The sequence below is a fragment of the Nicotiana tabacum genome, chromosome 10 (assembly GCF_000715075.1).
Source record: "Nicotiana tabacum cultivar K326 chromosome 10, ASM71507v2, whole genome shotgun sequence".
In the NCBI taxonomy this organism is placed as follows: Eukaryota; Viridiplantae; Streptophyta; class Magnoliopsida; order Solanales; family Solanaceae; genus Nicotiana; species Nicotiana tabacum.
The window spans coordinates 28,358,693-28,376,709 of NC_134089.1; the positions used below are offsets into that span (position 1 = coordinate 28,358,693).

Genomic DNA, 18,017 nt, shown 5'->3' on the forward strand with positions numbered 1-18,017 from the left:
ATTCTTGTTATGTTTTTATATAATTGAGTCGTAGTATAATCTCTATTTGTTCAACTACGTTCTTATTGTAGTTAATTGAAGAGCTCTCAATTAGCTGTGCCTATTTAGTATGCATAACTCGGGAGAGAGTGCATATTTAGGTAATTGTTGAACAACACCACTCCCAGAGTATATGAGGGATCAATAACCGAGGGTTTAAAGGCGGGATTAGGGATAACGAAGTCTTGGGTGCGATCTGAAGTGAGCTGTATCAAAAGCCAGCTAGCGTAGATCGGGAGAGTGCGTCTAGTAAATTGTCGTGATTACTCGGGAGAGATTTACGGTAATAAGAGTGCTCATGATCGGTAGAGAATACTTAGGCGAAATTATAGAAGATATAGCGGGAAAGATTCCGACAATTGGGGAAATCATAACTCTAGACCTCCTTAATCTTGTCTCTAACTCTTAGTATCTTTAGTTGTTAATTAATTATTTTAATTTGTTAATCAATTAGTTAAACACAAGAATCTAAATATCTATAAGTTAGGAACTGTTCAAGCTTGTCTTCTTGGTGATAGTGAACAACTGTAGCTAAGCCTTAGTTCTCTGTGGAATTCGACTCCGGACTTGTAAACCGGATTATATTTGCAACGACTGCATTGTCCTTTTTATAAGGCATAGTTGGGCGTGATCAAATTAGAGTGTAATAATCGACTAAAATACGTAATTATAGCCTATCATCAACACCCCACACTTAAACCATTGCTCGTCCTCGAGCAATCAAACTACATTTTTTTATAGACACGACCTTTTTAAATAAATTCTCCTAACTCATCACACCAAGAGTATTTAAAATAGACTAAGCACAAAAGCGTCCAATACATGAACTTCAATACATGATGCCATAATATACATGAACTTCAATACATGATGCCATATACCTTTAGTCGATTATTAGTCGATTTAAGTGTGGGGTGTTGATGATAGGCTATAATTACGTATTTTAGTCGATTATTACACTCTAATTTGATCACTCCCAACTATGCCTTATAAAAAGGACAATGCGGTCGTTGCAAATATAATCCGATTTACAAGTCCGGAGTCGAATCTCACAGAGAACTAAGGCTTAGCTACAGTTGTTCACTATCACCAAGAAGACAAGCTTGAACAGTTCCTAACTTATAGATATTTAGATTCTTGTGTTTAACTAATTTATTAACAAATTAAAATAATAAATTAACAACTAAAGATACTAAGAGTTAGAGACAAGATTAAAGAGGTCTAGAGTTATGATTTCCCCAATTGTCGGAATCCTTCCCGCTATGTCTTCTATAATTTCACCTAAGTATTCTCTACCGATCATGAGCACTCTTATTACCGTAAATCTCTCCTGAGTAATCATGATAATTTACTAGACACACTCTTCCGAGCTACGCTAGCTGGCTTTTGATACAGCTCACTTCAGATCGCACCCAAGGCTTCGTTATCCCTAATCTCGCCTTTAAACCCTCGGTTATTGATCCCTCATATACTCTGGGAGTGGTGTTGTTCAACAATTACCTAAATATGCACTCTCTCCTGAGTTATGCATACTAAATAGGCACAGCTAATTGAGAGCTCTTCAATTAACTACAATAAGAATTTAGTTGAACAAATAGAGATTATACTACGGCTCAATTATATAAAAACATAACAAGAATTTATCCTACAAAAGGTTCTATCAAAATTCTAGATAACAAATTAGCTATTCATAATAGTATGTAAAACTACAATACTAAAAGTCATAACCAACAATGAAAAATAGGAAGAGGAAAGAAAAAACTTGTAGAAGAATTCCCAAGCCTTTCTCCTATTGTGTCTCTGCCTCCTTAGGTCAAATCTATGTCAAAAATATGTCCAATTCCTTTTCTTGGCCGGCTTCCTTGGTTTAATATAGGGTTTAGGGCTTAAAATCCCGTGTTTTGCACTTTGGTCCCTGAAATTTACGCATCCTGCCGCGGTTACGCCGGAACCGCGGCAAACACCCTCTCAGGTTCTTCATTTGTCCGCGACTACCTTCCGCCGCGGTTCTGCCATGATCCAACCGTAACTGCGATTGTTCACCCTGTTACATTTGGAATTTGGAAAAACGTAAAACATAAAAGTTGTAGCCCTTTGAGTTATATTTCCAACCATATATTATGAAGCCCAAATGGAGTTCTGAGCAAACAGTTATGTCTATTTTACTAGACAGTGCGCAATATGCTTCTTCGAGTTTTCGTTTTGTTGTTTTATTATCCGTTGATCCCCGAACGCGATCCCGGCTTAATTCCTTGAGCTCTTACTCAGACTTCAAAGCTCCAAACCACTTAAATTCATTCCATAATATCTATATAGCTCGGAATCACACCTACAAGGCATAAAATACACAATTAGTTCAAAACACTAGCGATTAAAGCGCAAACTCAACTAAAGTGCAGTAAATTAGAGTGTAATAATCGACTAAAATACGTAATTATAGCCTATCATCAGTAGCCCAGTCAGAATCTGCATAAGCCTTCAAGGAGAAATTAGGGGCAGCACTTAGCAAAATGCCTTGGGCAGGATCATTGAGGAGGTATTTGAGAACATGCAAACCAGCCAGCATGTGAGGAACTCTAGGAGACACAAGAAATTGACTGAGATGTTGCACTGAAAATAGATGTCAAGCCTAGTATGTTGAAGGAAATTCAGCTTACCAATTAATCTTCTATAGACAGTAGGATCAGGAAGAGCTTCCCCTGAGTCAACAAATAATTTGACATGAGGATCAAGGGGTGTGAGAGCAGGTCTGACCTCTGAACAATGGAATTCAGAGAGGAGCTCATTTGTGTACATTGGTTAATAAAAAACCCCTGATCCATCTTAGAAATCTCAAGGCCAAAAAAATAATGGACACTCCCAAGGTCTTTGATCTTAAATTGATGATCAAGGAAGGACTTCAGGCTTAGCATTTCAGCATCATCATTGCCAGCCAAAAGAAGATCATCCACATAAACAGCAAGAAAGACAATTGAAGTTGGAGTCACTTTGGTAAAAAGAGAGGAGTCATTCTTACTAGGAGAGTAGTTCTTGAAACAAGAGACTCTGAAAGCTTTGCAAATCATTGCCTAAAAGCTTGTTTTAGCCCATAAAGTGATTTTTTCAATTTACAAACTAAAGGAACATCAGAAGGTGTGGACTCAACAGACAGACCTAAAGGGATCTTCATGTAAACTTCTTCATTAAGATAACCATAGAGAAAGGCATTATTGACATCCATTTGGTGTACATTCCAATTGTGTTTAATAGAAAGGGTAATGAGGCATTTGATGGTTGTGATCTTAACAACAGGGCTAAAAGTTTCAAAATAATCAATTCCCTCCTTTTGAGAATCACCCCTAATCACTAATCTAGCCTTATACCTTTCAATGGAACCATCAGACTTTTGTTTGATTTTGTACACTCATTTACAAGGGATGGCTTTTTTCCCAGGTGGAAGAGGCACAATGTCCTATGTGGAGTTAGCATCTAAGGCCTGGAATTCCTTTTCCATGGCTTCCTGCCAGGCAGGATGTGGTGCAGCTTGCTTATAGTACTAAGGTTCAGAGGGTAAAGAGGCTGAGAGCTAAACAGAAGAACAAATATAGTCCTTAAGATAGGTTGGAGCATGGGAAACCTTGGTGGACTTCCTAAGGGGGGAGGTTGTGCAGTAGGAATGAGTGGAGGAGAGGAAGGATGAGAAAGAGACTGATTTAAGGAGTGAGGTGATGACTGACTGAGGAGGTGGGAGGTGTGAATGGGAGAAGGATGAGGAACAAAAGAGGGATGAGAATAAGAAGAAGTTTGAGAGTCCATAAAAGGATCAGAAATGACAGGGAAGCCAGAAGGAGGTGAGGATGAATGGTAAAGGGAAAATGTGTTCATGAAAAACCACATCCCTAGAGTAGAAAATGGAATGATTGGCTAGATCCAATAGCTTGTAAATGTTTTTCCTAAAGGGTACCCCAGAAAAAGAGAAGGGGAGGCACTTGGCTGAAGTTTATCTCTCTTGACCTTTGGCATAATTGCAAAACATAGACAGCCATAGGTTCTTAAATGAGCATAAGTAGGAGGATGGTCATGTATTTTATGATAAGGGGAGAGATTTTGGAGGACAGTGGAAGGAAACCTATTAATGAGATAGGTAGTTGTGAGCACAGAGTCACCCCAATACTTAATTGGAAGCTTGGATTAAAATAGTAATGCTATAGAAGTTTTCAGAAGATGCTTATACTTTCTCTCAACCACACTATTTTGTTGAGGGATATGGGGAATGGTAGTTTGGTGGAGAATGCCAAACTCAGCAAAGAAGGATGAAGTCTTGGCACTAGAACCAAGTTCAAAGACATTGTCTGACCTAATAGTTTGTACAGGGAGATTAAAGTGAGTTTTGACCATTAGAACAAAAGCCTTAATAAGATCAAAGGCATTACTTTTACAAGAAAGTAAGTGTGTCCAAGTTACCCTTGAAAAGTCATCCATAATAGTTAAAAAATATCTAAAACCATTATATATTATAATATGATACGGACCCCATAGGTTAATGTGTACTAATTGAAAAGGTTTAGTGGATTTAATAGAACTATCTAGAAAAGGGAGTCTCTGTTGTTTGGCTAAAGGACATACAGGATAAATAAAGGATTGTAGAAGACAACTTATCAGATAAAAAGTCAATAGATTTCATTCTATGAAAGGGCATATGTCTTAGTCTTTGATGCCAGAAAAGATCAGTTTTATTAATAGGGCAAATCAGGATTACAAGTAGAAATGCAAGCACTGTAATTACACAAAGTAACTGATGCCTTATTTGAAATGTTATTTACAAGAAGAGTAGACTTTGGCAAACTGACTGATCTTTTATTTGTGATGTTATGTACACATGATGTAGGTGTTGGTAGAGTAACTACAGAATCAATGACATAAAGTTCATTTGCTGCTCTACCAATTTCCAATGGCCTCCTCATAGAAGGTCCCTGTAAATGACAGAGAAAAATTTGGTAAAGAAAGTTGTGCAACTAAGTTGATCAACTAGTTGAGGCACAAAGATTAAATTGAATTCAAAGGAAGGGACTAAGAGGACTTTTGATAAAATCAAATCATCACATAGTTATAAAGAACCAGTGCAATGAACTTTGACCTTATAACCATTTAGAAGTGTGACAAGATAAGGAAAAGGCAAAATTTGGATGTTGTGTAACAAGTGTTTATTAGGTGTCATGTGGTTGGTTGCACCTGAGTCTATAATTCAGGTGTTGATTTTTAATTGTGATGCACAACACAAAACAAGAGAGTAAACAACAAGACTACAGACCACACCTGCACAAGCAGCCATTGCAGTAGTGTTGCCAGTTGAATCTTAAGAAGGGGAGATGTGAGGCTGTTGAAATAAGCTCATGAGATGTCGGTACTGTTCTTTGCTGAACCCATGAACATGATTGTTGGTGATATTTTCAGAAAACTGTTGATCCTCTGATGTAGAAGTGTCAACTTGAGCACAAGCAACAGACTTTCTGCCCTTTGTGAACTTGAAATCACTTGGGAAGCCATGAAGTTTGTAGCATTTGTCAACAAAATGTCCAGTCTTTTTACAGTATTTGCACACCATAGTTGTCCTTTTGATGTCAAAATTGACTTTTTGAGGAAAGGATTTAGGACCATTGGTGAACTGAGTAGGGGCAGGTGTAGATTTCACAGAAAAGGAAGCTAACTCTAAGAGAAATGAACCACCAGATGGCTGAATTTCTCTTTGACTCTCATCATGAAGAAGAATGGAGTAAGCTTTACCCAGAGTTGGAACAGGATACATCATAAGGATATTGCTTCTAGCATTTGAGTAGGTCTCATTCAACTCTGTGAGGAAATGAATAAGTTTCTGACCATCACTGCATTGTGGCTCAGCCCCACAAGTGCATGCTGGACAAATGCAGCAGTCTTCAACTCATCCCAGAGTTTCCTAAGCCTAGTGTAGTAACTAGCAATATCATAAAAACCCTGAGATACCCCTGCAATTTCCCTTTGTATTTGATAATACCTAATAGCACTAGATTATCCATACCTTTCTTCTATATCCCTCCATAGGTCCCTAGCAGTATCACAGTGTAAAATACTGTCTGCAATGTCTTTGGATAAGGAATTGTTTAGCCAAGCAAAGACCATGTCATTACATCTTACCCAGTAATCATAAAGAGGAGAAGTAGGTAGGGGTTGTGGAATTCTACCATTGATCAACCCAGCTTTATTCTTAGCGGACAAGGCAATTAGAATATTTTTTTCTCCATGAATCATATCTAGTCCCTGAAAAAGGGACTGACACTAATAAAACACCAGGATTATCTGATGGATGAACATAGAGAGGATGAGAAGAGTAAATAAGCGTAGAAGGAGACTGAAGGACAGAAAAGGAAGTGCTCGATCTGTACCTATGGTTTGAAACAACAATTAAGGGCAAAATTTAGGACTCAACACTACAATACGTATAGAGCAGGTTACAGAGAAAATTTGAGCTAAAATCAATTAAACAAACAGTAGCTTCACAAATCGCTCAATTAGATTACAAAACCTATGTAGCAAAGGATGAACATATAGTACCGTATCTCATTCACAATACTCGAAGGAGTAGAACATTGTTGACTTAGACTAAGGAAATGCTGAAGTTATCCTCAATTGACCCCGGAAAAAGCCCAAATTTCCCAGAAAATCGCAAATCAGATCCCATCGAATACAACAAAAAAACTCAAAATTGAGAAAACTGAACCGATAGGATGAACCAGCTCGTCGAGTACGTCAGGAATCTTCACTCTGATACCATGTTAACTTGTAAGAAGAGATTGAATTTCCATGAGAAAACCCTAGGTTCTAGTCGGTGTTAGAGAGAAACTAAGAAACCATCGGGTAAATAGAAAGAGAGAATGATGTATATTTCTCAATAGACTTCAATTAGTCTATTAGTATGTATACTTTAGTCCAATAATCAATAATATCTGGACATGGGCAGGTTCCAGTATAAGAGAAAGAAAAAGAGGCCCAACTATACAAAAGGCCCAATAGAACAGAAATGAAAACTATCCTGGGTTTAAGTCCAATAATTTCTTTAGTCTATCAATATTACTTGTATGAAATAACTATTATACATTTTTTAATGTTAAGAAAAGTTTATTTGATTTGAATAAAGGTGAGTAACATTTAGTAAGCAGTAAAATAATACTAATGACAATGACCTATTTGCTCGATATTATTATTATTATTATTATTATTATTATTATTATTATTATTATTATTATTATTATTATTATATAAAGAAATAGTTCAGGTGAAGTCATTCCACTCTTGACATAACGGTTCCTACCAATCCAAATGAATCCTTTCATATTTTCTCTTTCTATTCATAAAATATATTGAATACATATTTTCCCTCAAAATATATTTATGGTAAATGTGGTAAATATACATTATAAACCATATATATGTATGGTTTAATAATTAGGGATATGTGTGTTGATACAGTATAAAGTATATATAATTAATAATATTACATTATCTTAGGAATAAATTTGGTATATTTACCATAAACAGTGTAATACTCTAGATCTCTCTATATATATACATGAGGTACACATTATAACCATTTATATGTATGGTAATCTTAGGATTTTAGGGACATATGGTGATGATACACTATAAAGCAGGTATAATTATGCAAGTTTAAAATATACTTTATAATTTTTTGGCGATGTCATACAAAAATTATAAACCATATATATGTATGACATCATAAATAAATAAAAACAGGGATAAATGTGGTGATTATACTATATCATGTATAATTAATAATATTATATAATCCTAGGAATAAATCATGTATGTTTACCATAATCATCTTGTATGTTCTAAGAATATAAAAATACATATATTTCATGACAAAATGTAAGGTATATATTTGTATATATACATTTAAACCATTTATGTTCTCCTCCTATAAATATACGGCAAAATAAATTAAAAAAACTGTAAAATTGAAAGGCAAAGTATATATACATATATATTGATAGAGGCAGATCCTCAAATAATAATGGCAACGTACGGATTGATTAGTGTCCCTATTTAAGGCAGATGATCCTCATTTCTTATGATTTTGTAAGAGCATCCCTGAAAATAAGCAAAAATAAATGGAAAGGATAGGGATGACTTGTGGATTATTAATTAGTATCCCTATTTTTTTTTATTTTTTTTTATTTTTGGGGGGTGGGGGGAGGAGCTGTTATGGTATGTTAATTTTTAGTTACCATGTGTTGCTAATCAATTCTTAGTTACCATGTATGTTAATCAATAAATCCTGCTATAATTTTATGCCCTTCGACTTTCCTCCCCCCACCCCCCCCCCCCCCCCAACAAAAAAAAAAATCCAAACATTTGAATTCATAGTCCAATAAGACAACATCTTATTTGAACATAAGGATTATTAAGAGTAAAGTTCGAGAAAAAGAGGCGATTGTATAGTCATTTCACTCATCTCTAAGATTCCGTTGAACCTTCTATTACTTCTTTAATTTACACTTACATGTCATCATGGTAATAAGATATCAGAAATAATTGCGCATATAAAGGTTATTAGGATATTGGCAAGGAATACACGCGTTCAATTAATTGTGTTTGATTTATGATAAATGGTGTTTTTCCGATCTCACTACATTCACACTTCGCATTAGTGACAACTGACAATGGAATACTGAACATGTATCCTCAATGGTATTCAATAATTATTTTAAAACAATGATATTCAATTTTCTACATTTTACAGTAAGGCCCTTTAATAAATTTCCCACATGGTCAGCAACTGAGCGTGCTAGTTAGGTACAGACTTGCATGTAATTTCTTACTACTACTTTTGTGCAAAGTCCAGCTGATTAAAAGCGATAGTATGTCCGATATGATTCTGGATTGACACAATCTGTTTACACTTTACAGCCTCAAGCTACGTCCATTAAAAAGCCTTTTGCCTCAATAATAAGGTTAAACAGCGAATTGTACACTTCAAATTGAATACTGGGAAAAAAAAGTTAAGACTTACGAATTTACCTTTAGCCACTGGCTGAGGGGCAGTGTAAGGGAATTTCCAATAAAATGTCGGGGGAAGTTGAATCCCGTAGGTGCAAGTCAGACTTCGCCTATTTATAATCTTACATGAGAGTCAAAATTAAACCATATACTCTATTTTTATCGCATTTGAATTAACATCACTGTGTTGTGCTCGAACAGTTAGAACAATCACTGACAAGCAATTTCTTTTGCATAGATACATATGTGTATTGATTTACAGTTAATTTTTCCACATGGTCAGTAAGCATGCTAGGTTGGTTACATATAATGCAACACTTAAGTGCAAAGTTCGCAAGATTAGAAGTGATTCTGTGTCCGATTTATTCTGGATGGGCACCCAAAGTCATATATGGGAAATAATTGGATAGTAATAAGATAGTGACGAAAAGCTAGAGAGCATCTTCGTTTTGCATGGTTAGCCAGCCAAATGCATGGGTACTTTTCATTTCAAAGTTCACTTTAGGGAGTGACTTCTTAACACGTGGTATACACTTACTAGGAAGGAATATTTCAAGCTGTACTTTACTACTACTTTCCCTCGCCTAAATATTCCTCTTATAATTTATTTTTTATTTAATAATCACAGTGCATTGGAAATCTGAAAAAGAAAAAACAAACAGAACTGTCTTAGATTTCTCAATGTCGAGCTGATTTAGGTCAATGTTTCTAACTTTCTACATTTGAGAAATGAAACTGGAACAGATCATGCGCTTGAATATCTAGGCAGCTGGTTCCAGATTTATAACAGTAACAAAACTCCTACATGTTTTTTTTAAAACTTTTCTAAGTACATGGGTAGCTTCTTGCAGCTGCTGCAACACAGAGAGAATCAATGTCCTAAATTAACTAAAGTCAGCCATTCACATAATAGTATTTTTTCACGGGGATACTCCTTTTTATCGGTATTTGGAAACCAACTTGCTCACGCAATTGGCACAGGAGTTTGCAAGTTAAAGAAAACGAAACCATAAAAAAGGAGAGCAGCCCCAACCCCTGAGAGAATCTCCTTTCAAGTTCACAGAATAACAAGTAATCTCACAAAATATGCGTCCTCCACAGTTTGAATACGGGCAGGCAGCTGTCGAAAACAAGATCATAAGCGATCTATGCACAAAAGAAGCAGCATTAACCCACAAGGCGGTTTGAAAAAATCCTTTTGGAAAAAAGACACCCTGGGAATATTAATAGTAGATCGGGCGAAAACTTTAAGACAGAACTCACTAGAAGCTTTACTGCAGCTTTGAACATTAAGAGTAACAAGGAGTTTCTCAAAGGCATTAAGAATGGACTCCTAATACAGACCCCAACTTTCTAGGGAATTCCTACCATGCACCTAAATCCAGTAGTCATTTCAAACGTACATGAATCGTAGAAATCAGTACCATAAAAGTAAGAATCAAGGAAATTTACAACCCGTGGCTGATCTGCAGATATTGCAGATTTTTGAGAGCTCAGCTGCCGGGTCAAAGAAAACTATATATTGCATCAGCACACCATATTAAAGCTCAGCACATGACAGCAAATTTGCAGAACTGCTGCTCCTATACAAATAGAAAAGTGAGAGTTACAACAAGTCCTACGCAATAGTCATCATAAAAGACAACAACAACAAACCCAGTGTAATCCCACAAGTGGGGTTTAGGAAGGGTAGAATGTACGAAGACCTTTCAACAAAAAGACAATTCAACAAAAACTTAGTTGAAATCCGGGAGTTATTAAACTTTGATGCTTCTAAGCTTAGACGATAACTATGACTTAATAACAGTTTTTAAAGCTAAACTGCATAGAGATTGCTGGTAAAATCACAGAACAAGAGAGGCCAATCTAGGAGCTAGTCGTTTTCATGCTTCTACGCTTCTGACGTAAATGTGATTTACTAACGGTTTTTCAAAGCTAAACTGCACAAGATTGCTTGGTAAAGAATGATAGAAGCCTGAAACTATCCAATGACCTATAGAATCTCACCAAGAAAAGGGGCAAAAAGAAAAAAGCAAAAGATGCTGAAGGCTATATTAATTAAGCTTTGGAGGAATTGAGGTATATTTAGAACACGTATGATAATGTTTCCACAATTAAAGAGGAACTCTGAACAAAGGTCCAGGAAACAAAAAAAATCCTGCTTGAAGTGACAACGGATAGCGTAACCATAAAGTCAAAATGAAGTCAATAAATAATATATTAGAGCAGACCGATAAAATGCCAATAAGATGCAATAACAGTTCATCAGTCCGCATAAAATAATACAGTAACTCATCATGCTTTGAACATTATTAAGCGAAATTTTTGTTTCGTTCAAATCTTATGTAATTAAGAACAACCATGAAAGCATCTTGTACTTTGTTTTCTTCAGCTCCAAGAATCTCTTGGACAGGCTTCTCTCCAAAATATGTTTATTATTTTTGCCAGAGACAAGCTTAGTGTGAAGTTTATCGTGATAATTTTCATTTGAATATTTTCTTCGTACTACAAGTTCAAACCCCAAGAGCAGTCTCATAAAACTAGTACCACTTTCCTCAAAGTGCACTTTCTACTGCCTGCAGATCCAGTCTTCTCTTAGGTTACATGATCCTTGCCTTTACTAATGCTCCAGTTGAGTCAATCGCAACCTCAATGTTTGAGAAGTCCTGGGGCAGGTTTGACAACTTAACTTTTTTTATTCTTTTCCAAACAAGGATATGCAAGTGCACGAGGAAAGTGAACAGAGAGGCATAGCATTTCCTCAGCAGAAGTAATGAGTGATTAGACAACGGCTCAACAAATATTGTTTTTTATTTTTAGCGAAGGGAAATACAGAGTTAATAGCTACATTGAAGAAAAGAAAATTGTACTAGCAAGTAAAAGGAAAATTATTTCAAGGATGAACAGATCATGTTAACTTACAGACACTAGGCAACAAAACAAACAGTGCATACAACCATAAAGAGAATGAATAAACAAAATGGCAGATCTCAGGAAAGTAACTGACACGAAATGGGACTCTGCTGAAGCTACAGCTCACTATAGTTGCGCCAAACAGCTCGAAATTCCTCACGGAATGTGTTAAGGCGGGCCTTCAAATTAGGTGTCCTAAAGCTTGCATGAAGAAGAGTGGCTGCAGAGAGAGAGAGAGAGAGAGAGAGAAGACAGAGAAGTCATTATTCATGCTGAAACATAGGATTTGGAATAACACACTTCACAACAAGAAGAGAATACATACAAAGAAGTCCTATAGCCAATGCCCATAAGACAGTCAAGAGGCCACAGGAAACAAACCAAAGGGTGAAACTCGCTGCAAAATGTAGAAAAGGCAGAAAACACCATTTCATCTCAAAACTATTGAAGTTTCAATAGGAAAGATAAAGCACCGAGGGGAAGAAACAGTGACGCGATAGAAGAGCCTAAAGCTTCCGATACCTAGAGAGAATGCCAAGACAAACACCCAACGAGGCCTTCCACAAATGTAAATTGCTCGTTTAGCAGATGGACGTCCTCGAATAACTGGCCTGAAAATGGTCAATATTTCAGTATCAGTAGTGCACCTGGTTTGCTTTTAAACCTCAAGTTTATGCAGACTCACGTGAGTGGAGGCCTCATTTTTGCAGCTAAATGAGGAGAAAACTGCCTGACAGTTCTTGTCACCTTTTCACTAAAAGTACCTGCGAAACTGTTGGAAAAATCATTAGCAACATGAAAAAGATGCAGCAACAAGATGTAAATAAACTGTCAAAAATAAGATTGCCGATGATTTGTGTTTCACATGCTTTTCTGTGCTAACAGATAATCTGCAGTCAATGTAAAGAAGACAGCTTGATGGAGAAAACAGTTATTCCTTAAAGCATCGACCAATTACCAGAAAGTTTATCAACCGTACATTAAGGTTCATTTGTTTTGGTTGAGGCTTAAAGGCACCCTAGGGAAAACTTATCAACCAGGAAGAGAAAAAGGAAACTACTTTCCTATAGAGCATCCAAGTTAAAGCAGAGATTTCCAAAAAATCCAAATGATTAAATCATTTTTCTGTCTTTGAAGGCCAGATTGCTCAAGGGTAAGTGAGATGTTAGTTCCTTATCCGGCATTTCTGCATCTGGAATACTCTATTTTCTTATAGGACACACAATACAAAGAGTATCCCCTCATTTGAGTTTTAGAGCTCAATAAGCCCCCAGGAAATAACTCTATACTAAAAATGCTATTCTCAACCCTTCAAGATCGGAGAACATTCAAGAAGGGTGTTGAGAGCTCAAAGTATTAGCATCAGGTTTAGATCAAACTAATTTTTACTTTTTTTTTGGATAAGTTAGTTCAAGTCAATTTTCACATATATGACCAGAAATATAACAAAAAGAGGTATGACATCCCATGTTTTCTTTCGCATGAGCAAAAAGAGGTATGACTTTTTTTTTTAACAAGTAAACTGCAAAAAGAGGTATGACTTTTTTTTTTTAACAAGTAAACTGCAAAAAGAGGTATGACTTCTAAACTGCATATTCTCTTCTCTTAAGCACCATAGGTGTTGAAGGAGGAACTTGGGCCAAGGACTTCTTTTTTCCCAGAGAAAGACTTATTATAGAACCTGTTAACCTAATCATGGAAAGGCAAAAGGGAAATGGGAGTCCAAGCAAGCCTTCTACAACCACAGAGTAGACAAATATTACAGTTTTTCACCTTTTTGTCTTTATGAGTAACCTCGACATATTCCTTTAACCAAAAAAAAAAAAGGTAGCCTGGGCAAATATCCTCCACCCCACCCCACCCCCACCCCCCAAAAAATTAACCCCGAACTAAGAGTTATATGTTCCGTATATACGAAATTCATGGAAAACCTGGTTTATAACCTTGATCTCATCACACAATAATTCTTATAGAAAACCAAAAACCTTATGCGTCAAGCTTTTACTCATGTATATAACAGTAAATAAGAAGTACAGTACCTGTCATTTAGAAAAGCAATACTAAGAGTTGTCAAAAGAGCAGCAACAATAGCAAGTGGCCTCCTAAGAAACCCCAGTGCTGCAATACAAAACACACCTGAAGTTAATTCGTAAGTCCAAAGAAAATGCCTAATGTAAAAATCATATCTATACTGAGTAGTGAGTAATACACGATTATTTGCTTCTTACCAAGAATAGTCACAATCATAATGAAGTAATTTGTCCGATAGCTGCAACAATTTAAAAGAGAAAATCCAAAGAACCTGAATTAGCATAGTTTCTTCATAAGTTTGAAACCCTACAGCACCAACAAGTACTTCACAACCTTTTTTTCATTTTTTTTTTTTTTGAGAGAGATGAACTACAAACTTAAGTACGAAGAAATCTTTATAATTCAGTCAAGTTTTAAATTCCAGGTTTTGTTCTATACCAAATTATACCAACTTTCAAACCAATAAGTCCATAGGAAATTAGGAAGTGAGTACAGGATCATCTCCAAGGTGTTGACAGACAGATTTAAGAAGGTGAATCACAAACTGGTAGATACCCAATAGATGGCCTTTAATAAAAGGTAGGGAGATTAAGGATGGTTTTGATAGCAAATGTGTTGACTCTAGAATCAGAAGCAAGATCCTTGGGGTTTTATGCAAACTTGATATTGCAAAATCTTATGATCATGTGAACTGGGATTATCTCCTAAGTGTCCTCAAGGACATGGCGTTTGGAAGAAAATGGCTGGAGTGGATAGGTTTCTGCATCAGTAATGTCAGGTTCTCAATTCTAGTCAATTGTTCTCCTGAGGGTTTTTTTCCATCACAAAGAGGATTAAGACAAAGGGACCCACTCTCACCTTTCCTCTTTATTATTGCTATGGAAGGACTGAATTGTATGACGAAAAGGCAAACCATGAGAGTTTGATAAGGGGGTTTAAGGTACTAAATAATGAAAGGAGCAATTTGTAAGTCAAACATCTTCTTTAAGCTAATGATTCAGTGCTATTCTGTGATGCTGAAGTTGAGTTGATTTTAACTATTTTTGAAGCTATATATGGATTTCATGTCAACCGGAGAAAGTCACAAATTATTACAGTGAATGAAGTGCCACAAATTCAAAGTTTGGCTGGATCCCTCGAATGTGAGGTGGGGCAGCTACCAACTATATATTTGGGCCTACCACTGGGAGCAAAAAAACAAAACACAAGACATATGGAATGGGGTTTTGGAGAGATGTGAAAATAAACTATCCAACTGGAAGAGCAACTACCTCTCTTTGGGTGGGAGGATTGCCCTAGTGAATACCGAATACTGTGCTGGATTCCCTCCCACCTATATGATGTCACTTTTTCCTCTACCAGTGAAAATTGAGAGGAGGCTGGATGCTTTAAGGAGAAAATTTATTTGTCGAGGGAACAAGGAAATAAATAATGTTACCCCCTGTAAAATGAAAGACTGTGACAGTTGATAAGAAGGAAAGGGGCTGGGGATAAGAAATCTGAGACAACATAACAAGAGTTTACAGATGAAGTGGCTATGGATATTCAATTTGGAGGAGCAAGCACTGTGGAGAAGGGTAGTCAGTGGAAAGTATAGTGTTGAGGGTCAGTAGTGCACTAAGACAGTATCTAATTCTTATGGGCTTTCTGTATGGAAATCACTAAGATCTCTCTGGCCAAAGTTCAATCGTTTTACCAGTAGTAAGTTGGCAATGGTGTCAAGACTTCCTTTTGGAATGATGACTGGATTGGCAATGAACCTCTTAAAGACTCCTTCTCAGACATATTTGGTGAATCAACCTCAAGCTTCTGTGGCTGAGACTTGGGGTCAACAAGGTTGGAATTTGAACTTCAGAAGACCTCTAAATGATTGGGAAGTGACTAGAGCGATCGAGTTCTACAAACTTTTGGATGATTTTAAAGGCATTGTGGGCAAGAGGACAAACTGACATGGAAAAGGAATAGCAGGGGTATTTTTTCTTGAAATATGCATATGGTATATTGAACAGGTCGGAGCAACAACAGCATTTTTGTAACATGAACAACAGCAAGCACATCTAGAAGGTGAGAACACCATTTAAAGTGGAATATTGCTGCTGGCTGGTAGCAAAAGAGGTTGTCCTAATACATGACAGTCTGACGAGGAGAGGAGCGCAGCTGTGTTGTAAATGTTTTTTGTGAGGGGGAGAGGTTGAAACAAATAGTCAGGTTTCTTCCTTGTAAATTACTAGTACTCTGTGGCAGCTTTTCATGAGTATGAAAGGCCTCAGATGGACAATGCCTAGGAAAACTGCTGAGCTGCTAACATGTTGGAATGATCCAGGTAACATGGTGAAGCAGAAGAGATGGTAGAAAAGTATCCCCTGCATGCTACTGGTGGACAATATGGAACGAAAGAAATCTGAGGTGCTTTCAAGATGAGCTAACTCTGAAGAGAAAAATAAGATGAACTGTATATTTTTGTTTAATTTCTAGTGTAAAGAGGCCCTAGCAGAAGATGTAGGTTCCGTAGTTGACATCATTGGGTCATTATAATTATTATAAAACTAGGTTTTGGGTTTTTGCTTTTTGGGGCCCCCCTGTAACTTCGTTCCCTTAGCACAGTCTTTGTGGTAAGGACTACTTTTCTGATTATTTATAAAAAACTGTTAGCTTTCTCAAAAAAAAAATCTGATGACAACACATGAAATCTCTGACAGAACATTTCCCTCCCCACTTGTGGGATTTCACTAGGCTTGTTGTTTGTTTGTTTTGTTTGACAGTACATTTCCGTCTGAAAGTAGCTAAACTTATCAAACGCTGATTCGTGCATTCAACTTATTAGAAAGTAAGAAACTAAGAGATGTTTTACCAGCAACTAATCCACTAAACAAACATTAATCCGTGCAGTTAATTGATTATTTACTTAGAAGCTCTACGAAAACTCAATTTCGAAGTAAGTTACATATCTGAAGTCTGAACAATGTTCATTTCATCTGAAAACACTAGCTACTTATATACTACTATCAGGCATAAATACTATAAGAGCTCGGAAGCTTTTACCTAGCAATAATCAACTTATCAACCGCAAATTTGAGCATTCAATTGATTGAAAAGATAAAATCAACTCGGAAAAATTTAGCATGTAATTAATCTATTTATGAAAAGCTAATTAGCTCATTCAAATCGATTGCTGAAACACTATTCATTTCCATCCGAAAAAAGCTAGCTACCAATACACTTATCAAACACTAATCCGCGCATTCAATTGATTAAAAATTATAGGAGCTCCGAAAATTTTATCTAGCAATAATCAACATATCAACATAATCCGCGCCTTCAATTGATTAAAAAGAAATTAGAACAACTCGGAAATATTTTAGCAAGGAACAAATCTACTTATGAAAAGATAAATCGCTCATTCAATCGATTGCTCCTAATACACCTATCATACACTAATTTGTGCAATTGACAGAAGAATTCGAAACTTGGAAAAATTTAACAATTAATCTACTCATCAAACGCTAATTAGTGAATTCAATAGATTAAAAAAATAAAAACACTTGGGAAAATTTTAGCTAGAAAAAATTGTGCATGTGAAACGCAAATTCGCTCATTCAAAATTAATAGAAGCGTACTAGTAAAGATTGCACTTGAGGCGACTGTTCCATTTGGAGGAGGATCTGGGGAAAGTGAATCGGGAGAAGAATTCAGAGAGAGGACGCGGTGGAGATGACCAGTCGACTTCCCGTAGAGCCTCGATCAGATCCTCTGTGGTCACCGTTCCCCAATCCATTATTGCCTTTTGATTCAACGAGAAACCCTAGATATCCTCTGGATACTTACAAAAAATTAATTGATAGGAAAGCGTAATTACAAGGATGATTTGTATGATTTTTGGAATGTGTAAATGGCAAATGAAAATGAATCTGTTTTTGAGGATGACGACCCGAGTAAACGTCCTTGAGTAAACTACCACTTGAAGGAGAGGAAACCAAAAAAGAGACGTGTTAAAGGGAGTG

General features: G+C 36.4%; 1 protein-coding gene across 2 annotated transcripts; it reads right to left on the bottom strand.

Annotated features, from left to right (window-relative positions):
- Positions 1–10,318: 10,318 nt before the first annotated feature.
- LOC107776475 (PRA1 family protein A1) lies at positions 10,319–18,015 on the bottom strand. 2 transcript variants are annotated; one of them, XM_016596379.2, is made up of 8 exons: positions 17,634–18,015; positions 14,214–14,254; positions 14,025–14,103; positions 12,671–12,757; positions 12,508–12,596; positions 12,311–12,382; positions 12,080–12,205; positions 10,319–10,649 (listed from the first exon to the last, which is right to left on the bottom strand). In XM_016596379.2, exons 1-7 carry the CDS (start codon positions 17,789–17,791, stop codon positions 12,102–12,104), a joined length of 630 nt encoding a protein of 209 aa, XP_016451865.1. In that variant the 5' UTR covers positions 17,792–18,015; the 3' UTR covers positions 10,319–10,649; positions 12,080–12,101. The 2 variants fall into 2 exon arrangements, with proteins under 2 accessions (XP_016451865.1, XP_016451864.1); XM_016596378.2 differs by having other exon boundaries at positions 10,319–10,655.
- Between the last annotated feature and the right edge of the window lie 2 nt (positions 18,016–18,017).

What these genes read in the sequence shown, in the direction of transcription:
- LOC107776475 (XM_016596379.2), bottom strand. Translation starts at nt 17,791, where the DNA reads ATGGATTGGGGAACGGTGACCACAGAGGATCTGATCGAGGCTCTACGG. An exon ending in CTCAAGTGCAATCTTTACTA is followed by an intron (nt 14,255 to 17,633) that starts GTACGCTTCTAT and finishes AAATTGTTGCAG; the next exon opens with CTATCGGACAAATTACTTCA. An exon ending in AAAATGAGGCCTCCACTCAC is followed by an intron (nt 12,597 to 12,670) that starts GTGAGTCTGCAT and finishes GACCATTTTCAG; the next exon opens with GCCAGTTATTCGAGGACGTC.